This window comes from Balaenoptera ricei, chromosome 6 (genome assembly GCF_028023285.1).
Source record: "Balaenoptera ricei isolate mBalRic1 chromosome 6, mBalRic1.hap2, whole genome shotgun sequence".
NCBI classification, from domain to species: domain Eukaryota; kingdom Metazoa; phylum Chordata; class Mammalia; order Artiodactyla; family Balaenopteridae; genus Balaenoptera; species Balaenoptera ricei.
In genome coordinates this window covers 72,442,022-72,465,239 of record NC_082644.1, presented here as the reverse complement: position 1 = coordinate 72,465,239, position 23,218 = coordinate 72,442,022, and the positions used below count along the sequence as shown (strand labels likewise).

The following is a 23,218-nucleotide window of genomic DNA, read 5'->3' as shown; positions in this document are numbered from 1 at the left end:
GAGAAAGACAAATACTGTATGATCTTACTTACATGTGCTAAAAAACTGAACTCATAGACATAGAGAGTAGAAGAATTGTTACTTGGGGCTGACGGGTGGGTGAAGTGGGGAGACATTGGTCGAAGGGTACCAACTTCCAGTTATAGGATGAATAAGTTCTTGAAATCTAATATACAGCATGGAGACTATAGTTAATAATTCTGTCTTACACACTAGAAAGTTGCTAAGAGGGTAGATCTTAAATGTTCTCACCACACAAACACATACACAGACACACAATTTGTAATTATGTGAGATGATGAATGTGTTAAGTAACCTAATTGTGATAATCGTTTTGCAATATATATGTGCACCAAATCATCACATTGTACACCTTAAACTTGCATAACATTATATGTCAATTATATCTCAATAAAGCTGGGAAAAAAAGCCTTAAGAAAGTGTTTTACTTTCATTAACATAAAACTCCAACAAATATTATAAGAAAAAAAATCTGTCTTATATAAATACAAAATATGAACATTCTACTCTTTCAGTTTTTTTGTGTGGCTAAATTGTTATGAAATTGGACCACAAAATACCTAAATGATAAAATAACATAAGTAACAACAGGGTTATTTTTTCCTTTTCACATAGTTAAAAAATTTTCTACATAAATAATACACATCCATTGTGGAAAATTTAATAAATATTGATGTAAAGAAAAAGAAAATACCACACAATCTCATGGTTCGGAATAACCATTGTTAACTTTGGGTTTAGTTTGCTCTTCTTTTTTCATGTCCTTATGGTTTAAAGTTAGGGTACTGATTTGAGATCTTTCTTCTTTTTTAATGTAGGCATTTACAGCTACACATTTCCCTCTGAGCACTGACTTTGCAGCATCTTCTAAGTTTCTGGAATGTGTATTTTCATTTCCATTCATCTCTAAGTTTTTCCTAATTTCACTGTGTTTTCTTCTCTGACCCATTGGTAGTTTGAGGGTGTGTTGTTTAATTTTCACATATTTGTGAATTTTCCAGTTTTCACTCTTTATTGATTCATTCCATTGTGATCAGAAAAGACACTTTGCATGATTTCAATCTTTTAAAATCTATTGAAATATGTTTTGAGGACTAACATATGGTCTATTCTGGAGAACACTCCATGAGAATAACTACTGTTAACATTTTTATATATCCCATTAGAATTTTGTTGTGCATTTAGGTATGCCGACCAATAACTCTATATATGTGAATGAAGCTAGCTATAAGGACTAAATGTACCTTTAATACATCATTTTTTATTTGTTGCATATTATTCCATTATTTAATTGTATCATAACATATTTAACCAATATATTATAGGGTTGGATATTTAGGCAGTTTATAATTTTTTCCAGCACAAAATTAGACTTTAATGATTACAGCATCAATAAATACCTGGCTAGGATACTTAACCGTAATTACTAAGTGATTACCGCTTTTGGGAGATAAATAGTTCCAACTCTTCGAATAAAAATCTTACAAAGTGGGGCTTCCCTGGTGGCGCAGTGGTTGAGAATCTGCCTGCCAGTGCAGGGGAGACGGGTTCGTGCCCCGGTCCGGGAAGATCCCACGTGCCGCGGAGCAACTGGGCCCGTGAGCCCCAACTACTGAGCCTGCGCGTCTGGAGCCTGTGCTCCGCAACAAGAGAGGCCGCGATAGTGAGAGGCCCGCGCACCGCGATGAAGAGTGGTCCCCGCTCGCTCCAACTGGAGAAAGCCCTCGCACAGAAACGAAGACCCAACACAGCCAAAAATAAATAAATTAAAAAAAAAAAAAAAAAAAAATCTTACAAAGTGAACTCAGCCAGTAAGTGCTAAAGGTAAAAAAAAGAAATTCATAAAAATCTTACCTTGAATTTTCTTGAAAACTCTGGAATTCATAAACTTTAGAAATCTGTCTGCATAAAAGCTTGGTCTATGAACCGAAACAGTGTCCTGAAAAGACAAATCAGGTACGAGAGGTTTACCTCTCAGACAGTGTGTTTCAAGCTAGAGGACAGATCTAGGCAGTTGTCTCTCTGTTAGCCAATGTCCTTAACCAGAAGGTGTGGATGTCGGGAGCCACAAAAGAGCGATGCCCACGTGCTGTGTGCCCAGGAGCTGGGCTGGGGCAGGAAGCACAAGGCTCAATCTGAGCAAAGGTTCCAGATACTCATGGTGAAACAGAGCATTAAGAGGGGCAGGGGTGAGATAGCAAAGACTCTGCTTCATAAACCCAAACAGCTGATCCTTGTTCCACTGTGTGCCATGAGGGGCTTTTAAATTCCATTTTTTAACATACAGGCAGCCAGTGTCTCAAGTGTCATCTGGAATAAAGACATATCACTTTCAGTCAGGAACAAAAACTGAGGACATAAAGAAGCAAAACAACCCTAATGTAAGAGTGAGATAGAGGGCAAAAAAAAAAGTTTGCTGGTTTCACTTCCCAATAATAACGTATGTAGACACCGGGAAGACTCCTAGGAGACGAGGCTGACTGATGACCCCTGTTATGTTCAATTATCTACTAATTAGATAGAGTTGAATTGAATTAAATTGTTAATTCTCTCATGCTTGGTAGGAGTCTTTAGGACTGAGGGGGCATTTTATTACAAGTCCAGGAAAGAAGATGGATGAAGGAGCTAATTCTGTATGTTTATTCAGTAGTCATTTATTTACTATCCAAGATACACATTCCTAAAAATAGTAAATTCGCTTACTGAGTACTCCATTTTGATTTCAGGTTCATGGCGTCCAACCGGGAAACTTCTAAAAATTTACGTTTAGATACTATAAAGTATCTGCGATGGATTTGGAAGAAAAAACACACACTGGACCAGAATCCAGAGACCCGGTTCTGGTGTTAGCTCTAATTTTAAAAATCTGTGTGGTTCTGGGTAAAGACACTATCTCAGTGCCTCAGTCTTTTCATCTGTGAAATTGGGTGTTACATGAGGCATAAGGCAATTCTGTAATGATTGAGTTACGAAGGACACAGTATGGAGAAACCCTCTTTGCCAAGTTAAAATGGTCCCCTAGACTATCAGTGATACTGCAGATGTGGTGGAAAATTTCCCACTGGTTTGACATGCACTCTCCCCAGTATTCGGTCAGCTCCTGTTGGAAGTGGACACAAATTCACAAGTACCGTCATTTAAAAATATGTAGAACGCAAGATGATTAAGATTCTTGCTTTCCAAGAGAAGTTAGATTGTGGTTCTCCTTGGTATGAAGAAGCAGTGTTTAAAGAAGAGGCACTTTTGTAAAAAGACAGAAGGAAAAAAAATTAACCTACCATCTTGGCCTTTTCATAAAAAGAATCTTTGATTTGAATAATAAGCCTAAGTTTGATTCTCAGAAACAAACTTGTGAACCTGTTGTTTAAAAGTGCATTCTGACGAAGGTCATTCCTTAGCCTGGGAACAAAATGCAGATCTTTCATGCTGAAAGGTTATGACCAGTTTTCCACAGAACTGAGAAAGTGGGTGCTCTTTTCCAAAAAAGGAGAAGAATAGCATCTATAATTTATCTTTGTTTCAAAGGAAAGCATCTGCTAACATCTTAAAAAAATGTGTGAGCAAATCTTTGACCAATATATTCTCTGGAAGTGTCACTTTGAGTTATTAACTGAGGGAGGCTGAGGCCATAAATGTTCTGTCAACAGCAGGAAGTTCAAATTTAACATCTAGATAGGAAGTCTCGTGTGTGTGCGCGCGTGCGCGCATGTGCGTGTATAGAGAGAGAGAGAGAGAGAGAGAGAGAGGCTGCTCTTTGATAACCGATGGTTTTCTTCAGTCATGCCAATTCTGGGTCCAAAAGACATCCTCATGTCAGTCAGCCTTTGTCATGTATAAATCCAACACAACTGAAAAAGTTTTCCCTTCCTACGTCCTTATTATGTTAGGCATCATGTTGAACACTAAGGGGCATTATTTAATTTAACCCTCACATCAGCCTACGAGGCAGGTATGAGGTACTACTACTAGGCTTCTGCTACAAATGGGAAACCAGGCTAAGAGATGACAAGCAAGCAATGTGTCTGGGACACATGGCTAGTAAAGTGGTTTGAATGCAGAGTTCAAGCCCAGGGCTGTTTACCGTCAAAGTAGGGTTCAAATCCCTCTGAAGCTTGGTCTTGGGACAACTTGAGTTCAAGTGCCCTACTGGTCTTCCCAGTGTCTATGAAAAGTCTCCTCCTTTTTCTCATCATCTCATAATTGGGCCCTACAGATTGCACATAAAAACGAGACCTCATTTTGTTTTCCTGGCCTCTACCTAGTCAGCGGCTGGATGGCCTCTATTTGAAGAGCTATTCACATTTATGTTGTCTTTGTTCTTAGATTTGAACCAGTCTGCTAGCCTGAGACTCTGAGTTTATAAAGATCTTTTTTTCCTTTCCTCTTCAAGTGACACGGCTTCCTAGACATACTTTGAAGTCTCTGAGAAATCAGAAAAATATACAGTTTAATAAGGAGCATGATAAATCACTCACCCCATCATAAACAAGAGCTTTCCAGGAATGTTCCAACTTTTTCATTAACCTAAACATAAACGGACAGAAAAATAAAAATAAGAATGTAAAATCACTCCCATTTGGTGAATTTTCAGAACCTTTCGTTGATTTATTTTGAAATAATAAAAGACTACTTCCCCAAATTTCTTACCTATATGATTGCAGAATATCAATAATGCCCATAAATAAAAGTAGCTTTTCTCCCTTATGGCTTTTAGCTGGAATGCCTCCCATTCTGTGAATAGAGCAAAAGAGAAACATTTTATATGAATAGGAAGTTAAAAATCATTTCTAATAAATAGACTGTAAATGAAAATGGGCAGTCTCTAAGCATCCTGGACTCTCTCTCCCTTCATCTTTTTTTTCTTTTTTTTGCTTCAGCTAAAGTCTTCCTGGGAATCCAGAATGATGTACCTCCCCTGAAGGAGAATAACACCATAGCTGTCAATTCTGAAGAGCTGGATGGGAAGAATTCAATTAAAAAATCATTCCTACTTTAAAACCAAGAGCAAGAATTTGAAAGTATTTCAAAATACTGCTCATCAAAAATGCAACACTTTTATATACTTACTGTGAGATTTTAAAATAAAATATAGAACAGCACAAAGAAAAAATATATAAAGAATCCATTCCTAGGATGCAAAGATAAACACTATCAACATTTGGTACATCTTTCCTGTGTGTGTGTATATTTATTAATACACAAAAGCTATTATTTAATTTATCATGTTTTATAACCTGAATTTTTCACTTGCTAAATGATGAACATTTCTTCATACTCAGTGCTAATGTGCTTTTAATGGCTGTATAGTACTTCACTATACTGATACAGAATAATTTGTTTAATCAGTTATTGGACATTTACATGGATTTATAGGAAGGATTAAAAAAATCTTTAATATGTATGAATTTCCTTCATAAAAGTGAAATGTGCCTGTGATTTAGTCATTGTTGGAGAATCTTACAAGGCAGGCACTTACAGTCAAGGAAAATGATTTCTTTCTTTCAGTCTCCTTACTCAGCTAAGTACACACACGTGACACAACCAAAGAAAATTACTGAAATGGTTGACAGTAATTGTTTCTGTTAGTCAATATGCACTTTTTATACATGCAAACTAATCCTGCAGTTACTATCACATCTTGTTGAAGCAAGAGGTCACATCTGCCAGGGTACAGGACTAGGACAACAGAATCCTCTTACGCACATAAAAAGCTCTGAATTGCGGACATAATTTCTAGCATGTATTTGCTTAAATACATGTTTATTCAAATTCAAAGAATATTCACCCTGTTTGTGGTGGATGTTTTGAATATGTAGTAAATAGGGATAAAAACATTTTTGCCATTGTTAAAAAATGGAGCCATTTGAAAAAAGAAACCATGTGGGTGAAAGAATGATAATAACTCGAAGAACTGCCACTCATCTAGTTATCCGTGGATGAAAGGAAATAAGGCTGGCTTAATCCACTTTAGCACCAGGTAGGAATCTATTCCTAGAGAGCCACCATGAAGGGAACATGCTTGCATTTAATTACCCAATGACGTCGGCTGCCACGATCAAGGAAACGTGTGGGCAGGCACTGCACTTACGTGTCCGGGTTCTCTGTGATGATCCCGTCTCCTGATTTCCCTGGACCCTGGATGGATTCCATTGCTGTCGAGTAGAGGACCTTTTGCATCCCAGACCGCTTAGCATCGGGCACATTTTGTGAAATTTCCTCTTCTTTCTCTTTGAGGGAATGGTCCAAGATGTGGATTCCCAGCAAAAGGCTATAGTCCATGATCTTGAAGCTTTCCAGCACCTGAGTAAGAAAAAGAACAAGGAGGACCATCACTCAAATGGCTTGTAAATCTCATCTGCACAGAAACAGAGAGATATGCAGACGTGCAGCTCTTGCTTCCCTCCCAGCGGGTGGCTGATAGAGGAAAAATCAAAATAAAAACATTTGAGGTTATGATTAGGTCATGTGCAGTAAGAATTATCACCATGGCTCCGAGATGATATTTTTATGCAAATATAGAATAAGCACATCTTTCCTCAGCACACCATGAAAGTTTCACCAATAGCATTTATTGAACACTTTCCATGTGCCAGGTGCTAAGTGGTTCATTTGGATTCAATCCTCACAACTCTTTGAGCTAGGTGCTATTATTATCTCTGTATTACAGATGAAAAAAATGAGACACAGAGAGAGAGATAATTTGCTCAATATCACACAGCTCATAACTCACACTGCCGGGATTTGAACCCAGGCAGTCAACTCCAGCATCTTAGGTACTAGAGGAGAGACACCAACAACCAATGGTCTCTACAAGCCTGTATACCCTCCTCAGCACGAAGACTCAGCTGGAATGGGCTTTTGTCTGAAATCTGTTCTCAAAAACTTTCACCTTCCTAGAGTTTCGTGGTCTCCTTTTCAAAGCTTGTCTTTCAAGGTTATCATTCGGTTCCCTGCAGCGAGTCTTTTTTAAATGTATGGTCTCAACAAAGAACAGGACTCACTGTTTAATTATCCACTCAGCAAACAGTGGGAAAGAGAAGGAATTAAAAGTAGCTGGATGCAGCCAGAAAAAGGAGATAGCAATGCTCTGACAGGAAAACAACGGAGACACGATCAAGATGCAAGACAGGCAGTCAACATGGCTTCCGAGTGTGGGTAAGTCTTGGACACTCAGGACCCTTCAAGTGAGGAAGAGTGTTCAGGAGGAGTTCAGGAAAATGGGGTGTCTTCCTCTATGATAAAGTTCTTTTCCTAAGAATTTGTCTATGATTCTCTTCCTACAACAGGTTTTTTTTTTTTTTTCTTTTTTTTTAACACCTTGGCATTTTTCACACAAAGTTGCTCAGGAAATCAAAACAGCCCAGAAAGACCAGTTTGCATAGCAGAATAGCTATCTCTGAACCAACGAGATAATCTATCACTGTACCCTAGCTAGGAAATGCCTTTGAAGATCACAGTCTATAGATGATTGTTTAACCAGGGATTGAATACGTACCCAGAATATCTTACACTTCTCATTCTCCCTCAGTCCAAGTGCTTTTGATCGGGTTATACTTCTGAAAACAGAAATCATAAAAAGCCAACAAAAATATCACTGTACTTCTAGCCTGCTTACTAGTGCCCTTTTGGTGTGTCCCGATTCCTTTAAAAGTTCTGGGTTGGTGGTACCCAGGAGCACAGCTTGGATGTTCAGCAGGAAAAGGTTGGCTGACACAGAAATTCTGGTCAATGGGCTATAAAATAATGGCCTCACGATCTGCCGGAGGGAACAGTCCCGTGTTCAATGGGTGAAAGTCACAGCCTTGTGCCCTGCGCAGCCCAGAGTGCCCATTGGTAAATGTTCCCCCCCAAAGCAGTGAACTGGTTTCAAAAGCAAATTCTAATCGGTCCCTGTGACAATATTGTAAATGTTCCCATGCATCTAGAGTGGCATCTAAACTGAAAGGCACTCGTGGACACCATATTTGTTTCATTTTTCTCTGCAAAGCATCCACATAATAGTCCTACTTGTTAATAAGCTTTCTTTATACAATACTTTTTCTTATAATTTCTTATAATACTTTTTTAATGCATGATTCAATGTGAACTGTTTCATTTGTACTTATAGTCTCCTTTCTTGCCCAAGGACAATCCAAAGAGAACATGTGCATTTTATAAGGAATATGAAGTCAGGCTGTGGTCCAACTTCAACTAGTAGACAAGGCAAGAAATGATTTCATTGCTTTAAGTGGTCAAATATTAGTCTGGGTTTATTTAAAAAACATACAAACCAAAACTTAGAGAGAGAACTAAGAAAAAGTTACAAATAAATTTTAAACAGAGATTAGTTTCCTCTGTACTTTTAAACTGGATTGCCAGCAACCCTGAAGGGGCTGCACTGTCCTCAGGGGGCCAGGCTTCTACTTTCTGAGTGAAAGCCTTAAAAAAAAAAAAAAAAGGATAAATTCTATTCCTATTGTGTGGAAAGTTGAGCATGATATTTGGATTTGGGGTTAGGGAAAGTCACCATCCATAAAAAATGTTAAGGAAGAAAAAGATAAATATATAGACATATATTTTAAATCAAATTCCCAAACTTGTGTAATGAAAAATTCCGGGAACAGATTTTAGTCACGTGCACTGCAGATTTGCATCAATTAGGAACAAAATAGTTCTGTTATTCATATCCTCTCAGATCTTTAATGAAAGGAATCGATACATCTGCCAAAATCTTAACGTGTGAGCATTGAGAGGGTGCAACATCCTGCAACATAACAGACACCAGCCTAGTCAGTCACTCAGGCGCACGTTTTCTCCCAGAATGTTGGCCTGACCTCACTGTTGCTGGTGGATCCTGTACCTATGCATCTGCTATGCAAAACACAGTTGCAAGGCAAATACAGGTACTTTCCCATCTAGCTTGGGCAAGACCTTACTCCAGGAAAGATTCACAGATGTATGTAAAACTGAAAGCAAGCTGAAATACCACAATGCTTTTTATCATCAGAGCCAGATTATTTTTTCTCTTCTTTCTCAAGGACTATTTTTAAGTCAGTAATAATATTGGAATGTGGTATAAAATTCAACGTTAAAGCAGCTGCTACAAAATCCTGAAGATGTGATCAAAACTATCTTTTTCTGACAGAAACAGACTCACAGACTTAGAGAACAAGCTTCTGGTTACCAGGGCGGAAGGGTAGCGGGGAGGGATAGTTAGAGAGTTTGGGATTGACATGTACACACTGCTATATTTAAAAAGGATAACCAACAAGGACCTACTGTGTAGCAGAGGGAACTCTGCTCAATATTATGTAACAACCTAAATAGGAAAAGGATTTGAAAAAGAATAGATACATGTATATGTATAACTGAATCACTTTGCTGTATACCTGAAACTAACACAACATTGTTAATCAACTATACTCCAATACAAAATAAAAAGTTTAAAAAAACTATCTTTTTCTGAAATAAAGCATATCCTCTAGGCTCTCATGGCTGGCAACGCATCAGGTATGCTCTCATTCACATATGATTTCTGTAGACTTGGTGACCTAACGTGGGAGATGTCCTAACTCAGAATGACTGGCACTGCTATCCTCTTTTCACAGCCAAAGGTCATAAAGAGTGGCCAGTCTTTTTCCTTTTCCATCTCTGTGCCGTAGCCCTTAGCCCTCTGCTAGGAGGAGCCAGAATAGCTGCATGGTAGTAAAGACTCTGTGCTCTGGGGCCAGGTGGCCTCGTTGGACTCATGGCTCCCCCATTGGTTTGTCCTTGAGCAGAGTATGTAACCTTTCTGGGCCTGGCATCCTCATCTGTAAAACAGAAATAACAGGGACACCTACCTCGCAGAGTTAGTGTGAAGATTAGTTCATCCACATCAAGTCTTAGGACAGTCATGGCATACAGAAAGCACCCAATAAATGCCAGTTCTTCTTCTCGTCCTTGTTCTCTTCCACCTGTAGAATCCATCACTGCTGACCACCCCCCACTGGAACCTCCACTCATCCTCAGCCACTGGGGCCCACCTTCTCTTGGTTCTTTGCCTTCCTATTTGTTTTTTCCACTTTTTTCTTCTATGCCCTAAAAATATTCACCAGAGTTCTCTCTTCAACTCTTCTCTTTTTCTGCTTTTTGGTAGTGATGTTCATTTACTCTTTTTGTCTGGAAAAAAACAAGTTGAGTGTCTAGTCTGTGCCAGGCACCCTGGAAGCTGCCAGATCTTCAGGAGTAAGTAAAACAGACAATGACACCATCCTCAAAATTACACAAGCTTGAACCACAGATTGGAATAAGGCCTGGAAGGAAAAATCAGGGTGCTGTGGAGATACCCCACAAAAGGGGGACCTACTTTTGACTGAAGGGTATCAATAGTGTAGGTGAGGGTTGATGGTACTTGAATGAGGTGGCAGCAGGGGAGCTCAAGGGAGACGTGGATAGATTTAAGAATCTTTTAGGGGTAGATTCCAACTATTATTGCTCTACAGACAATTCCTAAAATGTTACCTTTAGTCCAAACTCACTCCTAATCTCCAGTCCTGTACATTTCCCATAGCCTTCTGGACATTTCTAAACTTCTGTACACTTTCCCCCCAAAGCAGTTCTTTCTCACTTTTTCTCTCTTACCTGAAATCATTCTAATGTGGATTTCAGACTCCATGACTCCTTTTCCTTTCATTAAGTTGCCCAATCCAGCAGCTTCTATAATCAAAATGATCCTCCTTGCTAAAGCTTTGATTTCAACTTTTCTTTTTTCCCTTTCTGGTTCATTCCTGACACCTTTACTTGACCAGGTGACATCACACCTCTCCTCAAAGCCTGTAGTCTCTCACCATTGCTCAAGTGACACTGAAGGTCCTTGCTACCATGGCCCCAGCCAACATCTCTCTGTTATTTCATACCTGTCTAGAGATACCTCCCAGGCTAGTCAAACGGAAATCCCTTAATTACCCCAAAATGTGCCCTGAAGGGGTAAGATGAACAGCTCATGCTGTTTCTTCTAGAAGATCCTTATTCAAATCACACTGGTTTTTCAAAGTCTATCTCAATTCTTAGCTCCATGAAGACTATACTCATGATCTGCACAAAATATTAGGAAAACACCTCCTCTCTGAAAACCCAAGCACATTATCAGTGCCCCTCTACGGAATAAAATTTGACCCTCGGTTTATCTATACTTTTCCTATCATGCACATAAGGCTGCTCTGCTCACCAAAGACTTGTTTTACTTTGTGCTCCCTGCTGTACACTCTGATCACAGCAGAAATGTGCATTTGTTATACTGCTTTCCCTGTGAGCAAGCAAGTGAAAAACAAAATATTCAGCAGCAAAAAATGTATAGCAATACCTCTTATATCTCAAATATAAGAACTTAGATTCTCCGCTTCACAATTACAATGCTTGTGAAAAATCTTCAGCACTGAAAGCATTTACTGTGATTCTGTGGTCTGTTGTCAGAAAAAAATAGAGCTAATAGCCTACAGTATTTTCAAACGTTCCCACACCAGAGGTATTTATACACACTGTCAGGGACAAAAATCAAGCTGTTATTTAGAGACTGAATTCACTGTTCAGTAGGCACGCAACTAAATGGCAGATAAAAGGCAAGCTTGTTGGCTATAAACTAGGCTGAGCTTGGAAGCTGGTAAGATCATCACATTTCTTTTTAGGAAGGCTTTGCAAAAAGAGCATGTCACAGGCTGGGTCAACTTCAAAGACCCTTTAACTATCCAAGAGTGCTTGGTGCTGAGTTTAAGATGGAGGCTCTGTCCTGAAACACATCTTAGGGTTTCCTTAGCATTCCTGTCCTCTGTTTCTCTGCTTTTCCAACCTGTAAGGAATGTGAAGTTAAGTTGGCATAAGACTGAGAAAGGATAATCAACAGATAAGTCCAAAAGACTGTTGAAGAACAGCACCAGAAGATATTAAGAGTGGCAAAAATAATTCAAGTCATCTGTAAGCGATGCTTTATGCAAAGTGGAGAAAGAAGGATGGTGATTCTAGGAGGAAAAAGACGCTCTTTAATCAGATCTTAGGCAAGGTTTCTAATGACTTCCCATGTCACGGAGGCTCTTATGAAAATTAATCCATTCATTAAATATTTTACTGAGCACCTGTTATGTGCTCAGCACTCTCTTGTTTAGAAATCCTTTGAGCATTCTAGCTAATGTGTGATAAAACAAGAACATCGCCATTTTACAACCCTTAATGAATTAATGGATCTAGTCAGTGGTCAGCAGTGCCGCTAACATCACAGAAAGAAAGGCATTCTGACACTATGTGCCTCCAGATGCGAGGAGAGAGCACTGACAATAAAGTCAAACCTAAATCTGACCAAACCTCTAGATCCAACAACCAATCTACAGGAAAAAAAAAAGGGGGAAAGACGCACATATTAAAAGAAATTATAGGGATGTAATCAACAAAATCTGGACAATGGAGTAAACAAACAAATTTCTTCAACGAATATCCACAATGAAAAAATAAGTGACCAGGGTGAGGGGTGGGGGGTGGATCCTATTTAAATCCTGATCCAAACTATAAAAAAAATGTTTTATTTCTGACACAACTAGAAATTTGGACACTGACTAGTAAGAATTGTTAATTTTGTAAAGGTATGAAAAAGAGGTTCTAGTTACTTTTATAAAAAGGAGTCCTTAGTTTTTAGGGACTCTAAAATATATTTGAGCAAAAGGATGTGATGCTTGGAATGTACTTCAAATTCTATGGGGGGTTGGAAGTGGGCTGAAACAAGATCGGCTACAAGTTGAAAACTGTTGAAGCTGGGTACAGAGTACGTGGGTGTCCATTATAATATTCTGTCCACTTTTGCAGATGTTTAAATTTTTCAAAACGTAAAGTTTAATACACTGCTTTGAAATGCTTAGATGAAATGCATTCATATACCTGTTTAGAGTTAACTTACCGCTACCTCTGCTAATGACAGGCAAGAGATGGCACAGATAAAAATAAATTATTTGGGATCTTAACTAAAATAATTAAAGCAGAAAAGTTGCTATGGTCTACACTCATCTCACCTGATCATTCTTTGATGAAAGATCTAAAGAACAACCAAATTAACAAGATGTGGAGCTGACAGGAAGATTTATCAAGGGCCCTGAGTAATTTTCCAACTGGCCTTGTCTAGTCCTTGAATAAAGAGTAAATGATTGGGCTTCCCTGGTGGTGCAGTGGTTAAGAATCCGCCTGTCAATGCAGGGGACACGGGTTCGATCCCTTGTCCAGGAAGATCCCACGTGCCGCAGAGCAACTAAGCCTGTGCGCCACAACTACTGAGCCTGCGTTCTAGAGCCTGCGAACCCCGACTACTGAAGCCCACGCTCCTAGAGCCCGTGCTCCACAACAACAGAAGCCACCGCAATGAGAAGCCCGCGCACTGCAACGAAGACCCAACACAGCCAAAAATTAAAAAATTAAAAAAAAAAGAGTAAATGACTGGCAAAAACATTTGTGTTAATTCAATGATACAACACAATTCAAAACAGTATCCTGTCAGAAAGAGAAAAGCAAATACAGTATGCTAACACATATATACGGAATCTAAGGAAAAAAAAAAAAGGCCATGAAGAACCTAGTGGCAAGACGGGAATAAAGACACAGACCTACTAGAGAATGGACTTGAGGATATGGGGAGGGGGTGGGGTGAGATGTGACAGGGTAAGAGAGTGTCATGGACATATATACACTACCAAATGTAAAATAGATAGCTAGTGGGAAGCAGCCGCATAGCACAGGGAGATCAGCTCGGTGCTTTGTGACCACCTAGAGGGGTGGGATGGGGAGGGTGGGAGGGAGGGAGATGCAAGAGGGAAGAGAAATGGGAACATATTGTATATGTATAACTGATTCACTTTGTTATAAAGCAGAAGCTAACACACCATTGTAAGGCAATTATACTTCAATAAAGATGTTTAAAAAAAAAAAAAAAGTATCCTGAAGATTTTATACAAATAGACATTCCTGGACCCATTGGTTTAGGGTAAAATGAATCCAAGGGTCTGCCATTTCCCCCCAAAGTAGGCTCCTTGGAGTACAGCTCCAGAATTACTCGCATGTGCAAGCCCAGTTAAAGCTAAATGTTGTTTTTTAAATTTAATTTAATTTCCTCAACACAGCTCAGAGTGTTCTTTGCTAATATAATAAAGAGAAAAAACAGGCTGTGATGAGCCATACAATTTTGGCTGGTAAAGCAGACTGAAATAAATATTCAATCCTTAGCCTAGTGATGGCAATAATGTGTTTTTCACTGTGTCTAACGTGGTGATTTAGAATTCTGAGCTGTGCTTGATTACCTTGTACAGAGGCCTTTTTTGCTCACTTAAAAAGCTTAAAGTAATAGAAGTATACCTTAGAGGCACTAGAAATAGTCATTTATTATTTTAAAACCTCTATCTATCTATGAAAAGATATATGAATGAATAATATATATATTCATCATCTTCTATATTAGATGGGTTATGGATCTTTTTCTTTATAGACACTTTGTTTCTACACATAAATATGTCTTAATAAATTATTTTGTAAACACATTTAAAAGTAACACATTAAAATTGTCAAGTACTTCCCATTTTATCTTTTGGTTTGCTTTGCCATAAGTAATTTGCTTCACTGTGGCTTAACTGGTGGGACAGTTGAGAGCCTGGGGCTGTCCAGCTGTCCAGTAAGACTCAGAGGCCACACGTGGCACAAGTTTCCACATCCACTTCAATGTATGAGGTGCAATTCCTGAATCTTCCTCATTGTCTACTGTAGTCTACCTGCTGTGGTGAACTGCCTCTCTGGGTAAAGAGGAAAACAGTCCTCTTCCCTTCCCTCTTCACTTTAATAAACAAAGAGAGCAAAGAAGAATGGGGTAGTCTGTCCACAATAAATAAGACCTCAGTGGTTTGGCCTTATGGTTTAAACACTAGGCTTCTTTGAGGCGAGGGCCATATCCTATTCATTTTTATCCCTCCCACAGACTTAGCACAGAGCCTTTTGCAGAGCAAGAATTTAAACTATTTGTTGAATGACATGTAATTAATTTGGTAGGAAGGGAAGGTATAATTTGTCAACCAAGATTCCTGTGGTGGTTTGAAGCCAGAAAAATCAAGCCAAACCATGCTCTGAGATCATTAAAGGTTCCACAGGGCAGGAACAATCTTAAGTCTGGGAAAGTCATCATTTGTACGGAAAAACTTACAATTGACGAAGAACAAGTACCTACCCATGGGGTAAATTTTAAGAAGTGACAGAAAACCCAGGTTGTGGGAGCCGTCACTAGAAATGAATTCTTTGGGGTCTTGAGGTATTTTGATTTATTTAAGAAACAATTATATATGTACATGGTCAAAATTAAAGAAAGCATAGGATACTAGCTCAATGCCACATCCCACATAGCATGAGGGTGATGGTTTGAGGTGGAAATAGAATATAGTAAGTGGAGGGCCCTGTAGCAATGTTCTAGTCTCTGTATGTCAAGATGTGATCAATACCCTACATTTTCAATGGTGTGTATCTAAAAAGATGGAGTGATAAAAGAGGGTCAATGTACACCAGTCCTCAGAGGGAGTTCAACTTTGAATAAGAAGACTATTAAAATTGAGACGTGACTATTTAAACTCGAAAAGACTGAAATATTATTAATTGGTAAGTTCAAGACTGTGGATTTTAGTGAGCAAGAGTAGTCATGGAAAATTAAGAGACTCAATTTTCCCTACACATCTGAGTGGAGAGAATAAATTTGCAACCCGGAATCACTGCTTTCTCTGCTCCTTGAGAATAAGGTTGTTGACATATTTTCTGAAATTGCTAATAATCTAGAAAAAGTTGTACAGCTCTTTCATAAAGAGGAATATCAGAGTCTGGGATCTCTGTCTCCAGAGAATGTCCATTATCATCTGAAGCCAGATTACCAGGTTCTTGTGAAAACACAGTAAACAATGAGTTGGCATCTAGAATGGTTTGTTTTTGGAACAGCTGGAGTTGACTGAACACGGGCAAAGTTTACAAATGAGGTCTTCATGTGGAGAAATGAAGAGAGGAAGTCAACAATATCGGACTCTAGCCAGGCTCACTCTCAGGCTGGATGAGGATATTTTAAATAAACATTAGGTTTTAACTTCCCTGCATCCCTAATAGCTACAGACAACTAATATATCCAGTGGACTATGTATCCCTTTTAAAATACTTTTTTCAAGTATACATGTAGAGAAGTGCACAGATGTATCCTTTTGTTTATAAAAAGTTGAAATTTAGGGCTTCCCTGGTGGTGCAGTGGTTAAGAATCCGCCTGCCAATGCAGGGGACCTGGGTTCAAGCCCTGGTCCGGGAAGATCCCACATGCTGTGGAGCAAATAAGCCCGTGCACCACAACTACTGAGCCTGCGCTCTAGAGCTCGCGAGCCACACCTACTGAAGCCCACGTGCCTAGAGCCCGTGCTCCGCAACAAGAGAAGCCACCGCAGTGAGAAGCCCACACACCACAACGAAGAGAAGCCTCCGCTCGCTGCAACTAGAGAAAGCCCGCGCACAGCAACGAAGACCCAATGCAGCCAAAAATAAAAGTAAAAATAAATAAATTTTAAAAAGTTGAAATTTAATATATAAATTCACTAATAACAGATTGTCCTTGGCCATTTCACTCCTTTGAGGGAAGACAGAAATTCTCCTGTGGAGATTTTCTACCTCACAGTACAGAAGTGCAGAATTTCGAGGAACAGAAGTGAGGAGAGAGTAGTTATCCTTGCTGGATTGAAATAACTAAATTAAGGAACGTCTTTGAAGGAAGAACAATGGTGACATCAAAGGGACAGTCACTTGCAGGAGAGAGGAGGCATATAAAAGTGCTGACTGATAGGGCCAGGGATGAAGAGCTGTGTACGTGAGCCAAAGCCTCTCAGAAGCCAGAATGTGCTGAGCTTTCTGGAAAGAACTAGAACCAGTGCGTGGCCCAAGAAGTACCTTGCCTTTCACAAGGCAGTCATGTAGGCCCTATTCCTCCGTAACATGGGTACTCAGTAAATGGGCACTGCGGAATGAATAAAAGAAAGCCCTATAAAAATCAAATAGATTTCCCCCTTTAAAAGTGTTTCCACAGGGCATATTTCTGAACCTTTTCTAAACTCTGTAACATTTTCCCAGACCCTGGAAACTCTCAAATACTTCTCAAGTCTCTGGAACTCAGTCTTTTACCAGATTCCAGAAGTTTCTCCTAAGCTATGGAGGTTCAACTCCGTTTTGTAAGTTGCTGGGGTCCACCACCCCTCTGTCTCCCATGGGCTTGGGTATTTACAACCCTGCTCTAATTCACATGGTCATCCATGTGACAGACTTACACTGGCACCCACAACTGGATCCACCCCGGCCAACCTCACAGCCTTTCCAGACACATCTTCAAAGCCAGGGTTGCTACTGTCATGTCCCCTGCGGCCACTTCCCCTTCCTGCTCTACCTCTTTGCTCTGGTTTCCCAGGATTCCCGCAGGGGAGGAGGATATGGCCATGGGGACATTTCCTTCCCTTTGCTCCCTGCCCTCAGATACTCTGTGAGTCCTCCTATTTGGGGCCTACAGTGACCTCACCTCTAGACCTAGGGTCATCTACAAAATCAAAGACAGGTAGGTTCTATTCACACAAAAGCAGGAAACCCTCACATACTATTTTTATTTCATAAAGCCCAAAGACTTTAGCTTCCTTTGACTGGAATTATTGTATATTTATATTTATATGTGACAAATTACTTAAAATGAAAGTTAGCTAGACACATCACCACCACCACACCTTAGGAAATATGTGAGTTCTCTAATCTTTAGGTAATATTTCTTATAAGAAGAAAAGATAAAGGAGTTTTAAAGGAGTTGAGGAAGATATTTTCCAGTCTCCCATTTCCATTCTTTTTGGTAGAAATTTTTATATTGTTCCATTTGACTTGAAGTGAGCATTAAAAAAACAACTACTGGCTCGATAATCCTTCAATTTCTGGAGTTAATGAGAATTCTCAAAAGCTGCTCACACAGGCTTCAACAGCCCACATTGCGTCCCCAGTCTCCCTCTCCACCAGATTGGAAAAACAATCAACTCCACTGTAACCATCACATTTCTCAGAAAGAAGTTTTGCTTTTATGTTAATAGGATTTCATGTGCACACATGTTGGTAACAGTTGGCAAGTGTCAATGGGCTTGATTATGCTTTTCATTAAACTTTCAAAACTAAATGTTTGGATTACTAATTTTACTTTGTGTTTCTCAGTCACTTGGCACGATTTTCCTCTCTCCCTCCTTCCTTGAAGTAGGTTGTGAGACTTCATTAACTCTTTGCCTTGTCCAAACCAAGTTCTCTACTTTGATGGAGCCCTTTCTTAACCCCTACAGCACCTTCTCACCAGCTCTGTGCCAGAGCTAGAAAACCAGTCATCGGGCACTTCCATCCCACCCTGTCTGCGTCCATCCAAGTTATTACTTAACACTTTCATTTCCACAGACTTTCCTCCATTACACCTACAAACCCCTTAAGGAGAGTGCACAGATGAAAGAACCTGGGTTTTGGAACCAAAGAGACCTGGGTGGAAATCCTGGTTCTAGCACTATAAGCTCTGCAGACCTGGGGAAGCTGAACCTCTCCTGGGTCCCCACTTCATCTGTCAAAATGGAATCATGGCACTCACTTTGCAGGGCTGTTGTGAGGATTAATGAGACAATCTATCTGAAATGTCAAGCACCGCCTGGCTCAGAGCAAATGTTAACGGAAACAACCTATGGATGAACTGAGTCTTGGAAATGAGTCCTTACCATCCACAAAATCATGTGTTGGGTACTATATTGTGCATATGTATTTCATGACTATATATCGTGTATGATGTGTTTTAAATGTTAAGTTACTTTGGTATCTACAGGTTATATCTAAGGTAGAATGCTCCCTCTACCCCAAACTGGAATAGCTGTTTTGAAATATTGAGAATTACTTGTCTGGCTCAAATTGAGGTATCTCTTGCTGAGTAGAAAGTCAGGCATGAACAACAACACAGAAGAGTATTTGGATTTTGGCAGCTACCCTGAAATTCTCTGGTATTGACCATGTTGTCCCTTCTGTTACTGTGGTTGGAGCTCCTTCCCATCACCCACCTGCATGAGAGATGAAGAGCAGCAAGTGCCAAAGCTGGACAAACATCAGCCCCTTTCCAGGACTGATGAACAGCTGTGTCGTTCAGATAGTCTTAAGTGGGGACACCAGTCACCACCTAAATAAATAACCGAGTGGACTGAGCGGTCAACACAGTTGCGATTGACTAATTCACTGGTCATTAACAGACGCCGGCCAGATGAGCAATACAAATGTACTTCAAACAATTATCCTCCAATGCACAACACTGGTATGATGATTAACTCTGGTTCTATTTCATATCAAACCATGGGTACGCTATTAACAAAGCTTGCTCTTATTACGTTTATTGATTAGGTAAGATTTATAATTTCAAAAATGTTGTTGTTGGGACTTCCCTGGTGGTCCAGTGGTTATGAATCCACCTTCCAATGCAGGAGATGTGGGTTCGATCCCTGGTCGGGGAACTAAGATCCCACATACCACGGGGCAACTAAGCCCGTATGCCACAACTAGAGACAGGGCCGCACGCCGCAACAAAAGATCCCTCGTGCCGCAACAAAAGATCCCTCGTGCTGCAACTAAGACCCAACGTAGCCAAATAAATAAACATTAAAAAAAAATGTTGTTGTTATCTCTTAGGCTTCATCAAAAGACTAACACTGAGACAACTGCTATTCTGTTAAGTGATTTGAAGGGTAGGAAAATGAAATCACACAATTCCTGTTCTCCTAGAGAGCAGATTTTAGTAGGCAAACATAAAATGTGTACCCACATAATTACAATACAATATAGAAATACCAATGTCTATAGAATAGAGTTAGATCAAGTGCTATGAGCTTTTAAAGTCTCATAGAAATGCTTATTATTAGTGCTAAAGTCTTGTACCTCAGGTGTCTCTTTCTCAGGAATCCCTACCAATTGCATTAAGACCCACAGACATATGATCAGCCATTAGACTTAACTGTAAGCTCTTTTATTTCATTTTCACCACTCTTTATCCCCAAACTACTTCTTTTTTGGATTTATCTTTCACTTTGGTGAAGTATATACTTAAGCAATTTTCTTAACAACAGACTTAAATATATACCTATCAGAATGGCTAACATAAAAAGTATAGTGATGACATGGGACTTCCCTGGTGGTGCAGTGGTTAAGAATCTGCCTGCCAATGCAGGGGACGCGGGTTCGAACCCTGGTTTGGGAATATCCCACATGCCGCAGAGCAACTAAGCCCATGTGCCACAACTACGAAGCCTGCACTCTTGAGCCCGCAAGCCACAACTACTGAGCCCGCACGCCACAATGAAGAGTAGCCCCTGCTCGCCACAACTAGAGAAAGCCTGCATGCAGCAACAAAGACCCGATGCAGCCCAAAAAATCCACAAACATATATATATATATATACACATATGTGTGTGTGTGTGTGTATAGATAGATAGATAGATAGATAGATAGATAGATAGATAGATAGATATAGTGATGACAGCAAATACTGGTGGGGATGAAAAGCAACTAGATCACTCATACATTGCTGATGGGAATGCAAAATGGTACAGCCACTCTGGAAAAGAGTTTAGCAGTTTCTTCCAAAACTAAAGATGTGCTTACCATACAACACAGAGCTGCACTTGGGCATTTATACCAGAGAAATGAAAACTTGTGCTTATGCAGAAACCCTTATGAAAATATTCATAGCAGCTTCATTTATAACAGTCAAAAACTACAGAAAACCCACATGTTATTCAATGGGTGAATGCTTAAACTGTGGTATATCCATACCATGAAACATAACTCAGCAATAAAAAGGGTAAACTACCAATACACAAAATAACTTGGATGGATCACAAGGGTATTATGCTGAGTGAAAAAAGCCAATCTCAGAGGTTACACACCGTATGATTCCTGAAATGACAAAATTATAGAGACGGAAAACAGATTGGTGGTTGCAAGGGACTGCGGAGGGGTGGGATGGGAGGGAGGTGTCTGTGGCCACATATAAAAGGGGAGCAGGAGGGAATCTTTGTGGAAGAACTGTTCTATATTTGACCGTGGTGGTTACATAAACACACATGTGCATAAATGATATATATACATACCCACGCACACATACAAATGAGTGCCTGTAAAACTGGTGAAATCTGAAAAAGATCCCTGCATTGTACCCATGTCAATTTCCTAGTTGTAATATTGTACTAAGGTCCTATAAGATATTACTGCTGGGAAAACTAGGTGAAGAGTATATGAGATCTCTCTGTATTTTTTTTTCTTCCAACTGCATGTGAATCTACAATTATTTCAAAATAAATTTTTTTTTTTATAAAAGAAGATTTAGAGGTAGGAAGTTTTTTAAAGTCCTTGCATATGTGACGCCTTCATTTCCAGTCTCACAGGGAAATCTGCCTTGGCTAGACACAGACATCTGTGTCCAAGATCATTTCCTCTCAGACACGAGCACAGAAGGCATTGTTCCACTGTTTCTCAGAAACCTCATGATTCTTTTTTTTTTTTTAAACTCATTGCCCTTTAAAACAATTTTTAAAATTAATTAATTAATTTATATTTTATTTTTGGCTGCATTGTGTCTTCACTGCTGCGCGTGGGCTTTCTCTAGTTGAGGCGAGCAGGGGCTTCTCTTCGTTGTGGTGCGCAGTCTTCTCATTGCGGTGGCTTCCCTTGTTGCGGAGCACTGGCTCTACGTGCGCGGGCTTCAGTAGTTGTGGCACACGGGCTCAGTAGTTGTGGCTCACAGGCTCTAGAGCGCAGGCTCAGTAGTTGTGGCGCACGGGCTTAGTTGCTCCACAGCATGTGGGATCTTCCCCGACCAGGGCTCGAACCTGTGTCCCCTGCATTGGCAGGCAGATTCTTAACAATTGCGCCACCAGGGATGTCCTATGATTCTTCCTAGCTCAAACAATCTTGGACTCCGTAAGTTGGTTTTATTTACTTTTTTTTTTTTCACCAACTTTATCTTTGCTTTATGTTGGTATTACAATGTTATCAAAATAACTAATAAGAGATAGCAAAACTCATAACTTAAAACAATGGAGCAGGGGCTTCCCTGGTGGCAGAGTGGTTGAGAATCTGCCTGCCAATGCAGGCGACACGAGTTCGAGCCCTGGTCTGGGAAGATCCCACGTGCCACGGAGCAACTAGGCCCGTGAGCCACAACTACTGAGCCTGCGTGTCTGGAGCTTGTGCTCCGCAACAAGAGAGGCCGCGACAGTGAGAGGCCCACGCACTGCGATGAAGAGTGGCCCCGCTCGCCGCAACTAGAGAAAGCCCTCGCACAGAAACGAAGACCCAACACAGCCAAAAATAATAAATACATAAATAAAGAAGCTTTCATTTAAAAACAACAACAACAACAACAAAAAACAATGGAGCAAATAAAATATATCATGGGATTATAGTGTTTTAAAGATATAATTTGCAGAACAGTGCATTTATCTATATCTTTTTTGGGACGTAATCTTTCAAGGTCTGGAACAGAGATGTGGAGTCAATGATATCCTTGTCCCCTTCCCATGTTTTAGCTGAAGTCTAAAAACAAACTCCAATTCCTTACTGATAAAGGAAATAGCTTAAATGTAAGTGTTGTCATCAGTAAGAGATGTACATCTTTTTTCTATTAGGTCTGAAACATTTTTTCCTCCTTAAAGGTAACTGGAAGGCAACCAATACATATGAAAAAAGAAAAGAACCTGTCTAAACTAAATGCAAAAAAAGTAATGCTAAAGAAATTTATAGCTATGGGGTAAGCACTAACATTATGCTAAATTAAGTATTATAGAAAATAGCCTACATAGTAACCCATACAAACATGCTTATAGCTGAGAAGAATCTGATCTACAAATTTAGAGCTTGCCATACATAGTTAGGATGAAATCCCAGTTTGCACATCAAAAAGTCTCAGTATTCTTAAGACCAGTTTCATTAATATTTCATTAATATTAATATTTATGATGTCAGACATTTGTGTGAAAAAGGAAAATTGGTTCCACACCATATAAAAATTAATAAATTTGCTGCTCAACAAAATATAATAAATGAAAATAAGTCATTTAGGTCATTAATTATCAAGACTGTCTGATATGACTCCCACATGAAGGGATAAGAACTA

The 23,218-nt window shown here is 39.6% G+C and overlaps 1 protein-coding gene across 2 annotated transcripts in view; it reads right to left on the bottom strand.

Moving 5' to 3' along the window:
- PIP5K1B (phosphatidylinositol-4-phosphate 5-kinase type 1 beta) overlaps positions 1-23,218 on the bottom strand; it is a 324,042-nt gene that overhangs the window by 100,773 nt on the left and 200,051 nt on the right. For both annotated transcript variants that reach the window (XM_059924862.1, XM_059924863.1), the window contains exons 8-11: positions 6,110-6,321; positions 4,669-4,752; positions 4,497-4,545; positions 1,876-1,960 (exon numbers count right to left, since the gene is read on the bottom strand). In XM_059924862.1, the coding sequence (XP_059780845.1) occupies positions 1,876-1,960; positions 4,497-4,545; positions 4,669-4,752; positions 6,110-6,321 (430 nt within the window). The remainder of the gene's footprint in view (positions 1-1,875; positions 1,961-4,496; positions 4,546-4,668; positions 4,753-6,109; positions 6,322-23,218) is intronic.